Raw genomic sequence first — 15581 nt, 5'->3', positions numbered from 1 at the left:
CTGCCAAGGAAGAGTTATGTTTTTCGCGCGTATCTTGTATGTTTGTCTTTATTTATTTGATCGGATCTAACAAACGGCTGGATGAATGTCGACAATTAAGGTGTCATTATATTCGTCTCAATGACCCGAGTGTCCTTAGATAGGTGTTAGAAAAAAAAATCAAGATGGCGGATTTTTGGCGCGAAATAGTAATATTCCAAAAAAAGTTAACCGAACCTATCGAGTATGATATCAAATGAAAGGAAATTAAACGGAGATTATAAAAACATATAATTTGTATATATATAAAATAGCAAGGTGACTGACTGATTGACTGACTAAATGATTTTTTCATTTTTCAGAAATCAACGTACAGCCAAAACCGCTTAATTTAGAGTTCTGAAATTTTGCACATGGGTTCGCTATATAGCGTAAATAAGTACTAAGGAAGGCCTTTTGGAAATTCTACCCCTAAGAGGGTAAAACAGGGGATGACAGTTTTTTTCAAATCCTTTAATTTTGAAGCAACTACTGTAAAATTTAGTATTTGGCTTTCTGGATAGGAATAAAGACACACCTATTTATCCCTTTCCGAAAAATCAACCCCATAGAGGGCAAAATAAGGGGTTAAAAGTTAATTTGAACAACCGTCAATTTTGACGCAAACACTATGAAATTTTGTATCTGGCTTGTTGGATAAAAATAATGAAATTCTACCCCTAACGATATAAAATAATTACTAGAACTTTGAATTACTGAAGTTATATATTCTATAAATCGTAAATGGTGGATGTTTTTCCGAAATAGTAACACGTTTTAAAAAAAGTTAACCAAAACTATGGAGTGGGGTATCAAAATAAAGGAAATTAAAAGGTGATTACACACATATTATATGATATATACATGTGTATAACACATCGAGGTGACTGTCTGACTAAATGCGTAAGTTGCTGCGCCAGACACCAACGTAAAGGGAAACCGCGGATCTTTAGCGTGCTGGAATTTTACACATAGGTTCTTTATATAGCGTAAATGAGCCCTACGAAGATAAAATAGGATAATATTGTTTGAACATCTTTTGTTTTTGAAGCAGATACGTATTATAAAACTTTTTTTTGGCTTTCTTGCTAAAAAATGATGAAACGCCCATTTCACTGTTTTTGAAAATTCTACTTCAGCCTTTATAGTGCAGTCGGGTTTTTGATTATTTTAATTAAATTACTTGCTTACTTTGTAGTGACAGAAATCCGTTGTATATTTCTTCTTAAATTTAGAGTTTTTTCCAACACCTATCTAAGGACATTTGGATATTTGAGACGAATATAATGACACCTTAACTGTCGAAATTCACCCAGCCGTATGTTAGATCCGAGGGAATAAAATGCAGTGCAGCTAAAGTCCGCTTATAAAGATACATACAAGATACGTGCAAAAAATATAACCCTTCCTTGGCAGTCGAGTAAAAATAAAAATATGGAATCAACAGGATGCCATTAATTCCCTTGAATAAAGTGAGTTCATTGGAAAACAGTCTTTTCGATGGATTTTTATTTTTTTTCCGTATCTTTTTTGGCTATGTTAAGCAATCTTATTTTAGTGTATCTTTCGACAATAGACTTTATTATAATAATTCTATGACTATTGTCGCGGCAGTTGGATGAAAAGACATCATAAAATATATTAAATAATAATTTACTTAATAATTTCATTTCACTCATTTACTATTTACTCATTGCCTATGTTTAATTATTATACAAAACAAATATTTTTACATAACAAAAAAAGAAAAAAAAAATTAAATTAAAGAAAAAAATATAAAACAATAGCGTCTCCATTCAAGTAAGAACAGAGTCACCATGTAACCCGAACAAATCAAGTGGGCTTGCAATAGTAAGAATTGTACGTTTAGTAACAGACTTTACAATTTAAATGGTTTATACATTCTGTTGATTTTTGTTGATAATTTTTAAAACTTAAAAATAAATTATTTACGAACGAAATAGCAGTATTTATAATTGAGTGATAGCAATTACCTACTTATAATAATAATACTTACCGAAAATACGATATTCCATCATTTGTTAGCGTACTAGACGTGTGATTTTTGCAGTTTTGAACGAGCACTGAGGCATGTTTATTCTCCGAACGTTCAAACACTACTAACCTAAAAGCGCACCCAAATGTCTATTTGGGTGCTCTTTTCGTCGCGCCATTTTTTGTCGCTGATTGTGTATCTAGTTCTTATTAGTGATCGAAGGTAGCCACAAAGTATAATTTCTAAAATATGGAAACTTGTTTATGCTAATATTTCATCCCTTGTATTGTAGTTATAAATGGCATAAAAAATCTATATTGAATGAAAACATACTTTGTTTATCCGACAGACCTATATTTGTTTTTCTGTGATCTACCCAATACAAAGGCACACATTTAGAAAAAATATTTCTTAAACTTTTCTACAACTCATTCACTCACATAACTAACTTTACAACCAAATGTCTATATAGTTGCATTGTGTATACTTGGGAAGGTTCTGTATTTATAAACAGAACAGATAATATAAATCAAGAAAACATAAGTGGATTAAAAACTTTTATTAGATACTATGAACTACTTAAACTACAACAAACATTAATTAGGAGACATGCCAGTTTTCGTTTTTCTATTCAATTTTCTATAAAGGAAGGACAATCGCTTCTCCAGTTCCTTCCACTTCGTTGGTCTGATTTTTGGTGTTCCAGTTCTGGCAAACATTTTCTTCTTTCTTAACAGAATCTGGAAAGAAATATATTACTTTAGAATATGAAGTTAGTGCACCACCACACCTCCACACTCATAACAGCACTGATAAGCATTATAATATTTTGGTGTAGCAAGGAAGGCATAATTGTTTCGGACGTTTCAATGTAGTCCTTGGATAGCAAAGCACCTGTGGTCAATCTCTGATAGGATTCTTATCTGAAGTTGATTACAAATGTGCATGAGTGAGAGTGGCTATCAGATAAAAGACTTATTTTCATATTACTTTATCAAAAAAAGCAGTATTAAAATATAATATTATTGATGCAGTTGAGTGCATCACCTATTTCAAATATCAAACATACATATTATATAGTTAGAAGTAAAATTTACAACTTTTTTGTAAAGTTCACGTTGAAAAATAATTAAGTTTTACCATTTATTATTTGTACATATTTAACTTACGTGATATTCATGACCGCTAACACCTCTAATCCATGATGGTATTGTGTAAAGAGTTTTCACTGGATGTATGGTACCAGGCCCTAATATATCTATGTAGTCATTTTGCCCAAACAAAGCTTTTCGCTCTGTCCAAACATTTGCAGGTCTGAAAAATAATGAGGAATTAAATTGGATTAAATCTTAATATTGTAGATGAAAACCAATGTAGCCTAGTGTTTTAAAATTATCCTTCAAATTTGAGGGTCTGAGATTGGAACCCCAGGCATGATATTATGCAAGGTATGTGACCAAGTTAAGCATACTAGAAATTATTGATCACTTCTCTAATAGTGAAGAAAAACATACATACCTGAATATAATTAAAAAAATTCTAAACAGTGTGTGATCACCCCTAATACGCACATGATCAGCACAATGGACTGTGGCCTAAACCCCTCTTACTCAGAGAGCGAACCGTGCCCAGAAGTGGGACCCTAATGGTTTTACTACAAATACTATGTAACTCACCTGTATTCTGGAATGGGTAATCGATGCCCAGGCCCACGAGGAAGTAGACCTCCACTCCAAATTTTTTCTTCATAACCATATCTCCTCACTATCCTAGGTTTTTCTGCATGATACTGATGTTTCGTCCTAGAAAACAAGAGAATTTAATATCTGTCGACTACTACAGAACAATTATGTTTATTTTTGTAAAATTTGTCAATCGTTTACCTCATTGCATTTATAGTTGGTCTCCATAGTGTTCTTAATATAGTAGATCCTAACCACTCCATTTGTTTTAAATAAATATCTTATTGTTAAAAAGCTTTTATTCAACAACTAACCTATATTCAATTCAAGTCACCCAATAGGACGTCAAAGTCAGTGTGACAAGTGTCAATGTCACTAGAATCAATCAATCAGAGTTTCGAAAGTTGCGAAAAATTCGTGGAAATCAATCAAGAAGACCCCAGAGTAATTGGTAATATTTACTCTGAGTATTAGATATATTTAATATAAGATTTAACAATCCTTTAATCTGAAATAAATAATTATTACATAAATTGTGCTTAAGTTTACATCGTGTAATATATACTCTATAATAATGAAAAAATAACTATTTCGTTTTATCTGTGAAATCTGATAATATGACTTAAATCCAAACAAAATGGCTGACCTGCTTTGAAATTTTGTTGAAATTTGTGAGGGAAAAAGATAAATATTGAAAGTATGTATTAGTCTTGTTTAAAACTATTCATAAATGTGTAAATGTCACTGGTGTTATTACAATTATAAGAATATTGATGCGATGGCTTTAAAAAGTAATATTACAATAGTGTCGCGCCACTGCGCGCATTTACGTTGTTTGTTTACTTCATGATATAACATTACCTATTTACTTGACTTCACGTAAACAACTTGAAAGTTTTGTTTTGTTCTTATTAGAAATTTTCTCCACATGACACTGTATAGATACAAAAAGGTGTCCTTATTCATCAAAGCTCGGCTTTATTTCCAGATACATATAAAAATATGTCTAAGAGGGATTCAAATGATCGCAATGAAAGGAAGTTGGATTCGAGCGATTATGAAAATCTTATATCGCAACACAGCATATTTGAATCGTCCAGATCTAAGCACCAGGAGCTGCCCAGTTTTCCTGGTTTCTCAAATGCCGAAACACAAACTAAGCCAAGTGACATAAAGAGCGGGCAGGGCGTGCAGTCCGGACTGGGCGCCTGGCATTACAACCCCTGGTGGATGCTCGCTAGCACGTCGCGCAGTGTTCCGTCGCAGGACGACTTCTCGGAGAACAGTGATCAAACAAAAGTGAAACAGGAGCCTAGTGGCGCGGGCACACCCGACCACGATCCCTTGCACACAGAGATCGAACAGTACCAGACGGCGACTCCACCCGCTGGCTTAGACTCGTTCTGCGACGATTGTTCAGACCCGTTCTGCGACTCCAGCATAGCCATATGTCGCAAGCTCTTTCACTGCCCTCACTGTCGAAAAAGCTACCCCACCATCCTCGAGTTCAACACCCACTTGACCGGCGTGCATCCAGCCCAGAAACCTTTCAGATGTCAAATTTGTTTGGAGCCATTCCACAAGAAATCACACTTACGAAGACATTTGGACTCAAGTCACACCCGTAAAGATGTAAACAAGTGTACCGTCTGTTCAAAGTACATAAAAGATAAAAGTAACTTACGTAAGCACATGCAAGTTCACACTGGACGGGTACCTCAGAAGCAATTCAAATGTGACCTTTGTAATAACAAACGATACATGTCATTGGACAGACTCAATAACCATAAAGTGGTGTGTACGGGCGAGAAGGTGTTGAAATATTGCGATATGTGCACAAAGGTGTTCGATAACTCCAGATCCTTGAACAGTCACAAGAAAGTACATGCCAGGGAATTGAAGTGTGATAATTGTGGTGAACAACTACGCTCACTAGAGCAGTTTACGAACCACAAGCTTATCTGTCAAGGTGTAACATCTGATGCCGGGAGCAGCCAGGGCGGACAAGTGAGTGCCGCCCCTACTTCCATGAACAGATGCTGCACACAGCCGGGACTGTGCGAGCATGACAAACCTGCCTACTTGAACATACCTGGTTATGCAACAGGTCGTGTGCTGGACGCAACACTTTCATCTTTAAAGTCTGAGATGAACTGATGAAATGTTATAATTATTTAGGCTAACTTTAGTTAAGGGTTTATTGATTTCATTTTTTACAGATTACCAAATAGTTAAATCAATGACAGTAATAATTTTCACAATTGAGAATTTCACAAGACTGATGCAAATATCCCGCCTCACGACTTGCTTTATTATTACCATTTAAATTTAAGCAGTAGGGAGTAAGTTACAGTTAGAGTAAGCATCATAGTGATTTGAGCACATGCTTGTAATGAGAACATAATATTGGAGAACTCATGTATTTTATGACCACTTTATAATCGGGAAGTATGAAACACAAGAGTATGCTCAAATTGTTATTATCTTTTAATTTCATTACTTAAAATCAGTACACATAAGATTTCCACAAAATCAGCTTTACTTATTGTAAATCAGATCATACCACCATATTGTAAATTTACAGATACATTATTTATTATTATTTGAATATAACAATGCCTTGACTGATTTAGAATAATAATTATTAGTGTGCAGTATTACATTAAACATTTTTTATTTTTCTATTTTGGAAAATTGTAAGAGCTATATTTTTTTTATAATTTTTAGGGTATATTTTAGAGTACCTAAGTTTTATATACAAGTAAGTGGTCAGTGGAGGCTGTACGCGAGGCACATTCTATTTTCCAGTGCCCTCATGTACATCACACTCCAAAGACAAAAATATAAATGTAGGAGCATTTGCATACTAAGTGTATTTCAAATATTTTAAGACAACTTTTATATATGGGACATTCTGTTTCATGACATTAGATCTAAGCAACCTTTGAAAAGTGCAATGACCATTGGCTTAGCCTGGAGCATGTTATGATTATAAATTTTTTTGTTGAATTATAAACTCAAAATATTTATTCTTGAAGTGTTATACACTGAATATTATCACTCATATCCATAGGATTATTATTTAAGGTCCTGTTACATCCATATAACCCATATTGTAATATGAAAGTAAATACATTTGTATTATTCGAAAAATATTTTTTAAAATATTTTTACATGTCATATTCTGTTCTCATTCTGGGATAAAATTCTATTTTTTTATTTTTCTAGCAGCAGATGTAATAGGACCTCAATGTTTATTGTAGTAGCTAATATTACATTATTGCAATATAAAATCATGTTAATGAGGCTATGTTAAGGTTATGAAGCCTTATTATATTAAGTACTAAGAAGTACACGCAATTATTGTGCTTTCAAGCACTTCTACATTTTGATATATTTGATTATATTTTTTTATTTATTGAAGTTAGTTGGAAAATCAATCGGAGGCTTTTATGTTCATATTTTTCATATTTAATGCTAATTGTTGCTATTTACATTTGTTTTAATACATAAACTCGTTTATTTTTATGACCTTTAGGTTTAATCATAGTAGTTATAACCCCTAATTAATATAATTATGTTTAATATAGTGGGTATATTTTATTGTTAGAGACCCAATTGTTTCATATTTGAATATTCATTTGTAGGGATAATGATTCGTAACTTCATATTCAAAAATTATCAATTTTGAGTCAATGAAATTTCATTCATATTATTTTGATTCAAGTATGTAGTATTTATAATGTTTTCTACATTAAATTAGGACCGAGACAATAAATGTGGAGTATTCGCTCAATTAACATTGCATGATAAATACTAGTATTCTATCTATGTCATTTATGTCAAGAATTTTGTTATTTTTGAATCGGCGTATTTTTTTTTATTCTCTATGACAAAGTTATTGTATTGAAATTAAATAGAAATAATGTTAATCAACTTTACAGCTAAATCAATGGCGATGGGTTATAAATATAATCACAAGTAATAATTAATGTGATAATTAATGGAATGCCTAATTAAATTACGAATCAGCCTTTTTATCATTGCCAAAATGAGTAAATTTTCGTTATTTTTATAAAACCTAATAAGAATGTAAAAAAACTTTATTTCTATTTTCATCTGTTCACATAATATCAAAGGTGCATTGCTTAGTTTATAGGACCTATCTGATTTTATGTTCTGTAATGTCTGTAACGACTGAGAATTACAGACAAAATACTAGTAATGCTCCTGTAAGTACCCACTTTTAAATAGGAACTTGCATGAAATATTTTATGTTAAAATTTTTGTACCTGATGGTATAGTTAGCGGTTTTCTTTTTTATAGGTAGTTTAAATTGGTAAGGTCATTATTTTATATATTATTTATAGCGACTTTGCAGTCCTCGAATAAATTTATTGAGCAAAATCTTAATACCATTTACCCAAAAATTACTAAGGACGAAGAATTTATATGTATAGTTCGGCAGGGCTCTAAATGAAAATTTGGACGTAAAATAATAGCAATCGTCGTTCAAACTAGTTTGTTTAAAACCAAATAATACGATCATGCTATTATTATTTTCCAAAAAAATGACACTTACATCTCTCCGCGTCCAATAAGATCCTTGCCGAATCTATATCACAATCCCACCAATTTCTTAAAATTTTGTTAAGTCTGAGTTTTAAAAGAATTTTATGTAAATTTTTAGCACCATGCCTAATGTCTTAAGAGTAGTTAGATAACACAAGCAGCTTGTTGGTGTATGAACAAGCATTAAAATATTATATACCTATACATTATATTAACATTGTTTAAGTTGCACATCAATCATACTTCACATAATTTTAAGGTTATCAATATTGTTATTTATATTATAATACATTCAGCTAAATTGATCACATACTTAAATTGTATATCGAATCTGTCGGTGCAGTTTGTAGTACCTCTGATGACAAGTTTTTATTATGCAGTTATTTTATGAATGCACAATGAATTATAATGTAATATATGATATCATTGCCGCTAAACCAGCACCTAGTACAAAACAGATTAATGTATAATTATTTTAATTCGATTTTTATAACCACAATTTGTATAAATTTGACATAAATAGAAATGCAAAGAAATGTAACCCATATTTTAAATTCTCTGTAGGTATTTAGCGCGGTGTATTATGTTTAAATGCACCTAGGATTAAGAAAAAATGTGTTCATATGAATTTAGTTATTAATACATAGGATATAGTTTATCTCTATAACAGTAGCATATTAGACTGTAAAACAGTGCAATTTCCGCTAATATTTAAAGCTTGTTTTCCAATTAAATGTGTATCTATCCCTCCTTCAATTCCATTGATGTAACCATAAACGCCAAATTTGCATCTATATTTCATACCTTTTTGGGAGCAATTGTGCAAACGGGCTGCTACCTCTGTTACCTAAAGTAATTTGCTTTACATTTTAAACGTAGGGGCTAGCTACCCAATTTTAAGGTACTGTATTATGAAAATAGCGTATCTATGCATAACTGTCACGAATAAACAAGTTACTTTCCGTTATAAAAGTGTTTTTATTTCGTTCCTATACATTACTAGCAGTTTCTAGTTTTTCTTACAACTAACTGCCTATTGAATACAAAACCCTACTTTACTAAATTGTAACTTCTTCAATATAAACAATTTTATTTTACCATTTTAAAACCTTTAAATTTATTAAAGACTACATTTCGTTTATTTATTTTATCCTCATAAGTAAAGGGTCTTTTCCGGTTTTTTTTCAGTGCAATAATATTATAGATGGCGCTGCAATGTCTCTCTCTAGTTCTGCCCTTATTACCGAAGACATCTTTTTTCTTGACTATAAAGGAACACCAAGCATATCTTATGGCGTTATTCATATTAAATGAATTCGCGAATAGAATAAAAAATGAGCTTTATATACTTTTAAAAATTGTGCCCATTGCGTACATAAACATTGTATTGAAGTACATTAGTAATATTATGTAACTAGCTTAAATTGGCTACTTGACACTTTTTGGGAAAGTGTTGTAATGAATTAGTATACGAATTATATATGCCTTTCATTGACCACTTTTTCGAAAAAAGGGCTATTTATTAATAAAAAACAAAGTTTCTTTACGGTGAACGGAACGTCGCGTTAAATCAGGCGGTCAAGTGTCATTTTGTGGCGACACGTCATTATACTGTAAACAAACAACGCTCGGAAGAAAATAGGGAGTTATTTAGCTTTTATAACTAAAATTGAAATAAATGACAAGTTATAAGACGTGTGCAGTGACGATGTGTACAAGTACGATCGCTAAATATCCTAACAAATTTGCTTATACACGGTCCTAAACCGAAATCTCATAAACGTTAAAAGAACTTGCAGACAGAGGATTCAAACATATAATAGAAGTATTAATAAGAAAAAAGAATAAGGAGTGATTCCTCTACTCTAAATCATCAAACCCGGATGTAATCGGAACAAAACAGCATGTTAAAGTATTCATATATTTAATATATTATAAAGATGTCTACGATAAGAATAGAGTTAGAATAGTATTAGTTAAGAATAGAATAAATGAATTAAAAGACGTCTACGAGAATTCTCTAATTTAAGGCCTTATTCTGTAATTAAAAAGAAACAAACTATTTCGATTACTGAGTTATTATTACATGCACGGATTAACTTACTATAAAATTAAAAATACATGATTTGCTAATTTTAATCTTTTATTAACCGACTGCTTTGTTTGTTGGGTTTATATGGGTCTATTATTGAATACACACCGTAGAACTTTTGTATATATTTATCATTATATGTTACATTTACAATAATTACTACAGATAACCTCAAAGCATTTTGAAGCTGTTATTTTCTTGTATATTGAAGGTCTTGCTAAGCTGAATTTTTGTGCTGCTTGAGTGTGTACTTTCTTCATTTTTAAAATTATTTTCTGTAACAACTAGATATATAATTTTTATCATTGTCATTTTGAGAAATCTGTAGTGCAATAACAGCAACTGTATGGTCTTTTTCCTTCCTTCATCTTGTAACTCAAGTAAAGAACTACTATTTCCCATTTCCTTTACTTTATGTACTTCAGAGTGCTGACCACCTTTGAAACTTTTGGTTCCTCACTTTCTATGACTCCACATTAAATCATGTTTGCTGCATCCTTGGGAGGCAGGACAGTCATCACATTTAATAATACTTTGTTTTTCATATACAGTCATGGACACTGAGCATGACTTTTGATGTACCTTGTATTCAGGACAACTTTTACTTTTCATGAAATACAAACTTGCCTGCCTCTTAAACTGCACATACCCTATAGCGTCGTTACTATACGAGTGTCGCGAAGATCTGAAAATATAAATATAACCAATAAATAACCTTAGAGCAGTTCACATAAGAATATAAGTATAGTTTAAAAAGCTTGATAATCACTTAAAGACAACCTTTCTTCTATCGGAAATCGGTTAAGAAATGTTTGAACTGTCCGAAATGATTAAATGTAAATATAAAGAATATTTTACTTACGTTGTTTATTTGTGATTTCCATTCTTTATTTCACGGAAGCTTTTGTATTCATTTTTATTTATTGCATTGTATATCTTCTTTAAGCAGATTCACGCTATCAGCTTTAATATACTGTGGATTCATTTCGGTTCACAACATAAATTCAACCAACTCTAACAGCAAACGATATCATTTTTATTTGTCTTGTTTATTATGCATGTAGTGACGTCACCTGACATTTAAGGCAGCACTGTCGCCGTTTTGGGATTTAAAATCCACAGATAAAAAATCGAAAATTTCTTTTAAAAAATTAAAATACTTAGAACGTATTAAAAATTAAACTAAATACTGCATAATTTATGTTTACTTATAAGCTATCATATTGGATATATTTCATATTTTATTGTTATAACTGTCAAGTACCCAATTTATGCAATCATTTTGTGCAACAAAGGAGATGTTTCAAAATGTATGGGCTCCCGGCCACCTTTTGTACACTATACTAAAAACTAAGAAAACATGCAAAGAACAATTCGTAGAGGTTCATTTTCTTCAAATCATTTTCGTTTAATTGTTTAAAATCAATAATTTACACTTAAACTTGCAACACAACAGTGGAAAAACATCATGGCGGTAGTGATTACCGTAATGTCATCTGTCATTCTATTTTAACTTACTATATACATTATATACTTACTATATATACTTTTTAATATATTTTTTACGCGAATGGGCATAGATATATAAATATTGTATTGTATGTATTGAGAAACAATGCCTATATTTTATAAACATTAATTATATTTACTTTCATAAATATTGACTTAAAACAAACATACCAAAATATGTACTTCTATACCAATTTATTTTAGTTAAAACATTTAAGTGTGTAAATAAAACAACTAAGTATACATTTAGATAATATTTTATTTATTCTTCACTTAGATACATTATTTATTCATTTTCAATATCTTTCCTTATCCATATTTTCATCCAATCATGTAGCAGGTTCTATAATATCCTGTGACGACCTCAGCCAAGCCAAAGCCAACCAGCCAAACATCGAACGATGGTCATAATGTGAGCGCAGCTACCTACGAGTACGGTTCGTTGCCCAGCGATGCAGTTGCAATAATAACTGATTATTTTGTCATCCCAAGAATGTACTTGTCTTGCTATTGTAATTATCTAAAAAAAGAGAAATGTAAAAAGATTAGCTTCTCTAGTCGATTAATACAACTAACTGATGTATATTTTACCTGATGATATTGAATCCTTGTCAACACAATCCACGGCGATCGCACGAAAATCACAATAGTCCATAAAACATAAACTGGGTAAACAAGTAAGGTAAAATCAGTCCAAAATCGTAAGCAGCACAGATCAGAAACATATTCAGGATTGAAATGGAATCTTCTCATCAGTACATATTTATTGAACGTTTACATTGGAGTCGACTATTATATAATATGTATATATCCACTTTTACACATATCAAATTGACAACTTCTTCTTTTTTAATTTGACATGTCACTTACATCTATAAAACCAGATACTATTTAAAAGGTGGTTTTGTTATAATAATTATAAATAATTAATTAAATTCAGAAATAATGACGGGATACCCAAAACAAAAGCCAGGTTGTAAAGTACTAAGGTAACAATAACTTTACGACAAACACAGCGAAATACAGAATTACCGACATCCAAAGAGTATAGTAACCTATGTGTGGGGTACACATAGGTTCCCTGACCGACATCGACAGTTTTGAAAACTTGACATTGACAGTATTCCGCCATATTTCATATTTCAATGAGGAATGCTTATTTTAAATATTTTTAAACAAGAATACTTTAGGATATCATAATATATGTGTATTTTTCTTCAATTACACAAATTATTCGTGTTTTTTAGCTATAGTGTACATGAGATGGCCGAAAATGAAACATCTCCTTTAAGTGTCACAAGTTTGCAAAATGTGTTTACAGAGTAGGACATAAAATAAAAAAAAATTAAGTATATTACAAGAATTTATTTAGCTTTTCACTTATATAATTGTTCAATTTTATCATATAACCACCCGCCCTCTCTTAGTCGCGGCCTTCACTACCTTTGCTTTTTTCTCTTTCTTCTTTTTCATTATGTTCTCTTTCCGCTTCTTTTGTCTGTCGTCCTTCTTTTGTTCTACACTCTGTATCCTATTGTCCCACTGTTTCTTACTAACCTTCTTCTTTTGTTCCTGTAAATTATAATAAGATTATATTAAAAAGTTTTCAAACACAAGTTTTTCAATAACTTCATTTTGTTTTTAGTAGAAAATCTGATTTGAAACCCATAATAATATCATAGGGGTATATACAAAATAATATGTGGGGCAACTTGGGGTATTCAACATTTTGTATTTAATATAATGTCATCAGGTACATTACATAGATACATGTACATTCCAGACTTGTACGCAAGATTTCAGTTCAATAAGTTAACCCCAACTGATTTAAAATTCACTTGCAACATTTGACTCTCACATATATACAAACTTGTATGAGCTACGAAATAGAAGCTTGTATGAGTAATATCATGTTTTGCATGAGTTCAACTTTCCCATGGCATCCAGAGGGAGTTCAGTAATAAAATTAAAACTCCAATTTTATTCACTTTAAATTAATACATTATAAAGCAGGCTTAAATCATTTAAACTAACTGAATATTAAGCCTATTTAAATAAATATTATGTAAAACATCATCCTACTTGTCTTTTAATAGACTTCTTCAAAAGTGTTGGATCATCTTTAACTTTCTGTCCCTCAGCTTTCTGCAAAGTATTCTTCCATAGAATTTTCTGCTTCATCTCCTTCACTTTATCCGTGTCTCCGGACTCTGCCAGTTCTTGGAACTTCTGTTCCTGTTGCTTAATATTTTCCAGTATTTTCTTTGGGTCCTTGTGTTCTTTAGGTTTTTTGTCTGAAAAATATTACATACTATCTTAGACGAAAATAAAGCAGCATGTCTAGTCTGTTACTACTAAAAACTTCAGTCTTTGGATTACACAAAAATGTCCTTATTAGCCCAGATAAAAAGTATAATCAATATATTAATACATGCATAGAAAGCTGCATCACTCACCTTTGCCAACTTTAGCAAAATCAAATTTAGAAAACACGAGTTTCCCTTCAGTGTTAAAAATAGGTTTTGCGAGAGTAACATTAGCTTTCTCCTTCACTTTTTCTTTTATATCCTCCACCCCATCTACTTCATCAATGGGTCCCTTTACTCTAGTTTTGTATGCATTAAGTCTATCTCTTTTCTTTAACTTTTTATTTAGTTTACTACTTAAACTTTTCTTGACTAACTTATTTTTAAGATTGAATTTGTTTTGAGATTTTATTTTCTCGAGTTTCTCTTCAAGCTCAGCGATGCTGCGGGCTCTCTGTGGTAACTCTTTTTCTTCGTTCTGTTTAGAACTACTAGTCATTTCAAAGTCCTGATTTTCATCACCTGAAAAATATTTATAATCATAACCTGTTTTATAATTTTTTTTTTTAGAGTTTCTCTAGCTGGTTACTGCTAATTTTCTGAATATTACTTAAATACTGTAGATTATTATATTAGGATAATTAAGTTGAAACATCTTATTTTAAGAAACTTATATAAACTCCTGCAGCACTCAAAAACAGCACTCAGAAACAAAAACATTTCTACTAAAATTTAGAAATATTTTTTTTATACTAACTGCAATTATAGCACCAAATGTAGGTCTATTGCATTATACTAATATTTAAAAAAAACTTTATATAATACAAAATATTAATCAGGAATTCCACCTTTAACTTTCTTGACTTAATCTTTATGTCAAAAAATTCAGAAGTAAGCTTGGAAATTAAAAGAAGCAAAATAACATTAGTACTTTGTTACCTTTTCTTACGGGGAGCGACATAACTGAAAATATATTCTTCAAGAAGTTAATTTCTTTGAGAAGTCCATTTTTAATGTGTTTATTCTTTAATGGTTTCTTATTTGGGGCCATTTTTGATGGCATTTGATTTAAATCTATAACCGCGATATTAAAACAAAATACAATTGGTCCGTATATGCAAAATGTATGACATTAAAAACGAATATTACAACTTTTGTGTAGGTAAATTAAATGTAAATTGTAAATAAATACAACACGAGTTTTCGTACCGAGCACAAGAAGTTGAGGTTATGTTTATTTTCAACTGATTGACATTGACGTATTTTTTTTTTTTTGTTTTTCACATTTATACCGCCATTTAACATTAATTGACTTGATATAATATATCTATCTATTTACAAACTTAAAATCTATATACAATATACACAAACAATATAAATTAAACAAAAAAGAAATATTAAAACTT

The 15581-nt window shown here is 31.1% G+C and overlaps 3 protein-coding genes across 3 annotated transcripts; 1 reads left to right on the top strand and 2 right to left on the bottom strand.

Moving 5' to 3' along the window:
- Positions 1-2558: 2558 nt before the first annotated feature.
- Positions 2559-4060, bottom strand: mRpL51 (mitochondrial ribosomal protein L51). The gene is made up of 4 exons (XM_073079350.1): positions 3898-4060; positions 3691-3816; positions 3184-3328; positions 2559-2754 (listed from the first exon to the last, which is right to left on the bottom strand). Exons 1-4 carry the CDS (start codon positions 3957-3959, stop codon positions 2611-2613), a joined length of 477 nt encoding a protein of 158 aa, XP_072935451.1. The 5' UTR covers positions 3960-4060; the 3' UTR covers positions 2559-2610.
- A 246-nt stretch (positions 4061-4306) lies between these two features.
- Positions 4307-9240, top strand: LOC140747586 (uncharacterized). The gene is made up of 2 exons (XM_073080136.1): positions 4307-4393; positions 4685-9240. The coding sequence occupies exon 2, from the start codon at positions 4699-4701 to the stop codon at positions 5851-5853; it is 1155 nt and encodes a 384-aa protein (XP_072936237.1). The 5' UTR covers positions 4307-4393; positions 4685-4698; the 3' UTR covers positions 5854-9240.
- Positions 9241-13219: 3979 nt separating this feature from the next.
- Positions 13220-15426, bottom strand: LOC140747587 (surfeit locus protein 6 homolog). The gene is made up of 4 exons (XM_073080137.1): positions 15115-15426; positions 14326-14697; positions 13952-14163; positions 13220-13441 (listed from the first exon to the last, which is right to left on the bottom strand). Exons 1-4 carry the CDS (start codon positions 15236-15238, stop codon positions 13271-13273), a joined length of 879 nt encoding a protein of 292 aa, XP_072936238.1. The 5' UTR covers positions 15239-15426; the 3' UTR covers positions 13220-13270.
- Positions 15427-15581: the final 155 nt, after the last annotated feature.

The sequence above is a fragment of the Epargyreus clarus genome, unplaced genomic scaffold (genome assembly GCF_041222505.1).
Source record: "Epargyreus clarus isolate Ecla_fem2 unplaced genomic scaffold, WU_Ecla_fem_2.2 ptg000014l, whole genome shotgun sequence".
NCBI lineage: Eukaryota > Metazoa > Arthropoda > Insecta > Lepidoptera > Hesperiidae > Epargyreus > Epargyreus clarus.
This window is presented reverse-complemented; position numbering and strand designations above follow the sequence as displayed.

Excerpts from the sequence above, each read along its gene's own strand:
- mRpL51 (XM_073079350.1), bottom strand. The coding sequence starts at position 3,959 with ATGGAGTGGTTAGGATCTACTATATTAAGAACACTATGGAGACCAACT. Across the intron at positions 3,817-3,897 it reads CCAACTATAAATGCAATGAG|GACGAAACATCAGTATCATG; the intron begins GTAAACGATTGA and ends CTTGTTTTCTAG. Across the intron at positions 3,329-3,690 it reads TTACCCATTCCAGAATACAG|ACCTGCAAATGTTTGGACAG; the intron begins GTGAGTTACATA and ends ATTATTTTTCAG.
- LOC140747586 (XM_073080136.1), top strand. The coding sequence starts at position 4,699 with ATGTCTAAGAGGGATTCAAATGATCGCAATGAAAGGAAGTTGGATTCG.
- LOC140747587 (XM_073080137.1), bottom strand. The coding sequence starts at position 15,238 with ATGCCATCAAAAATGGCCCCAAATAAGAAACCATTAAAGAATAAACAC. Across the intron at positions 14,698-15,114 it reads GTCGCTCCCCGTAAGAAAAG|GTGATGAAAATCAGGACTTT; the intron begins GTAACAAAGTAC and ends AATATTTTTCAG. Across the intron at positions 14,164-14,325 it reads TTTTGCTAAAGTTGGCAAAG|ACAAAAAACCTAAAGAACAC; the intron begins GTGAGTGATGCA and ends AATATTTTTCAG.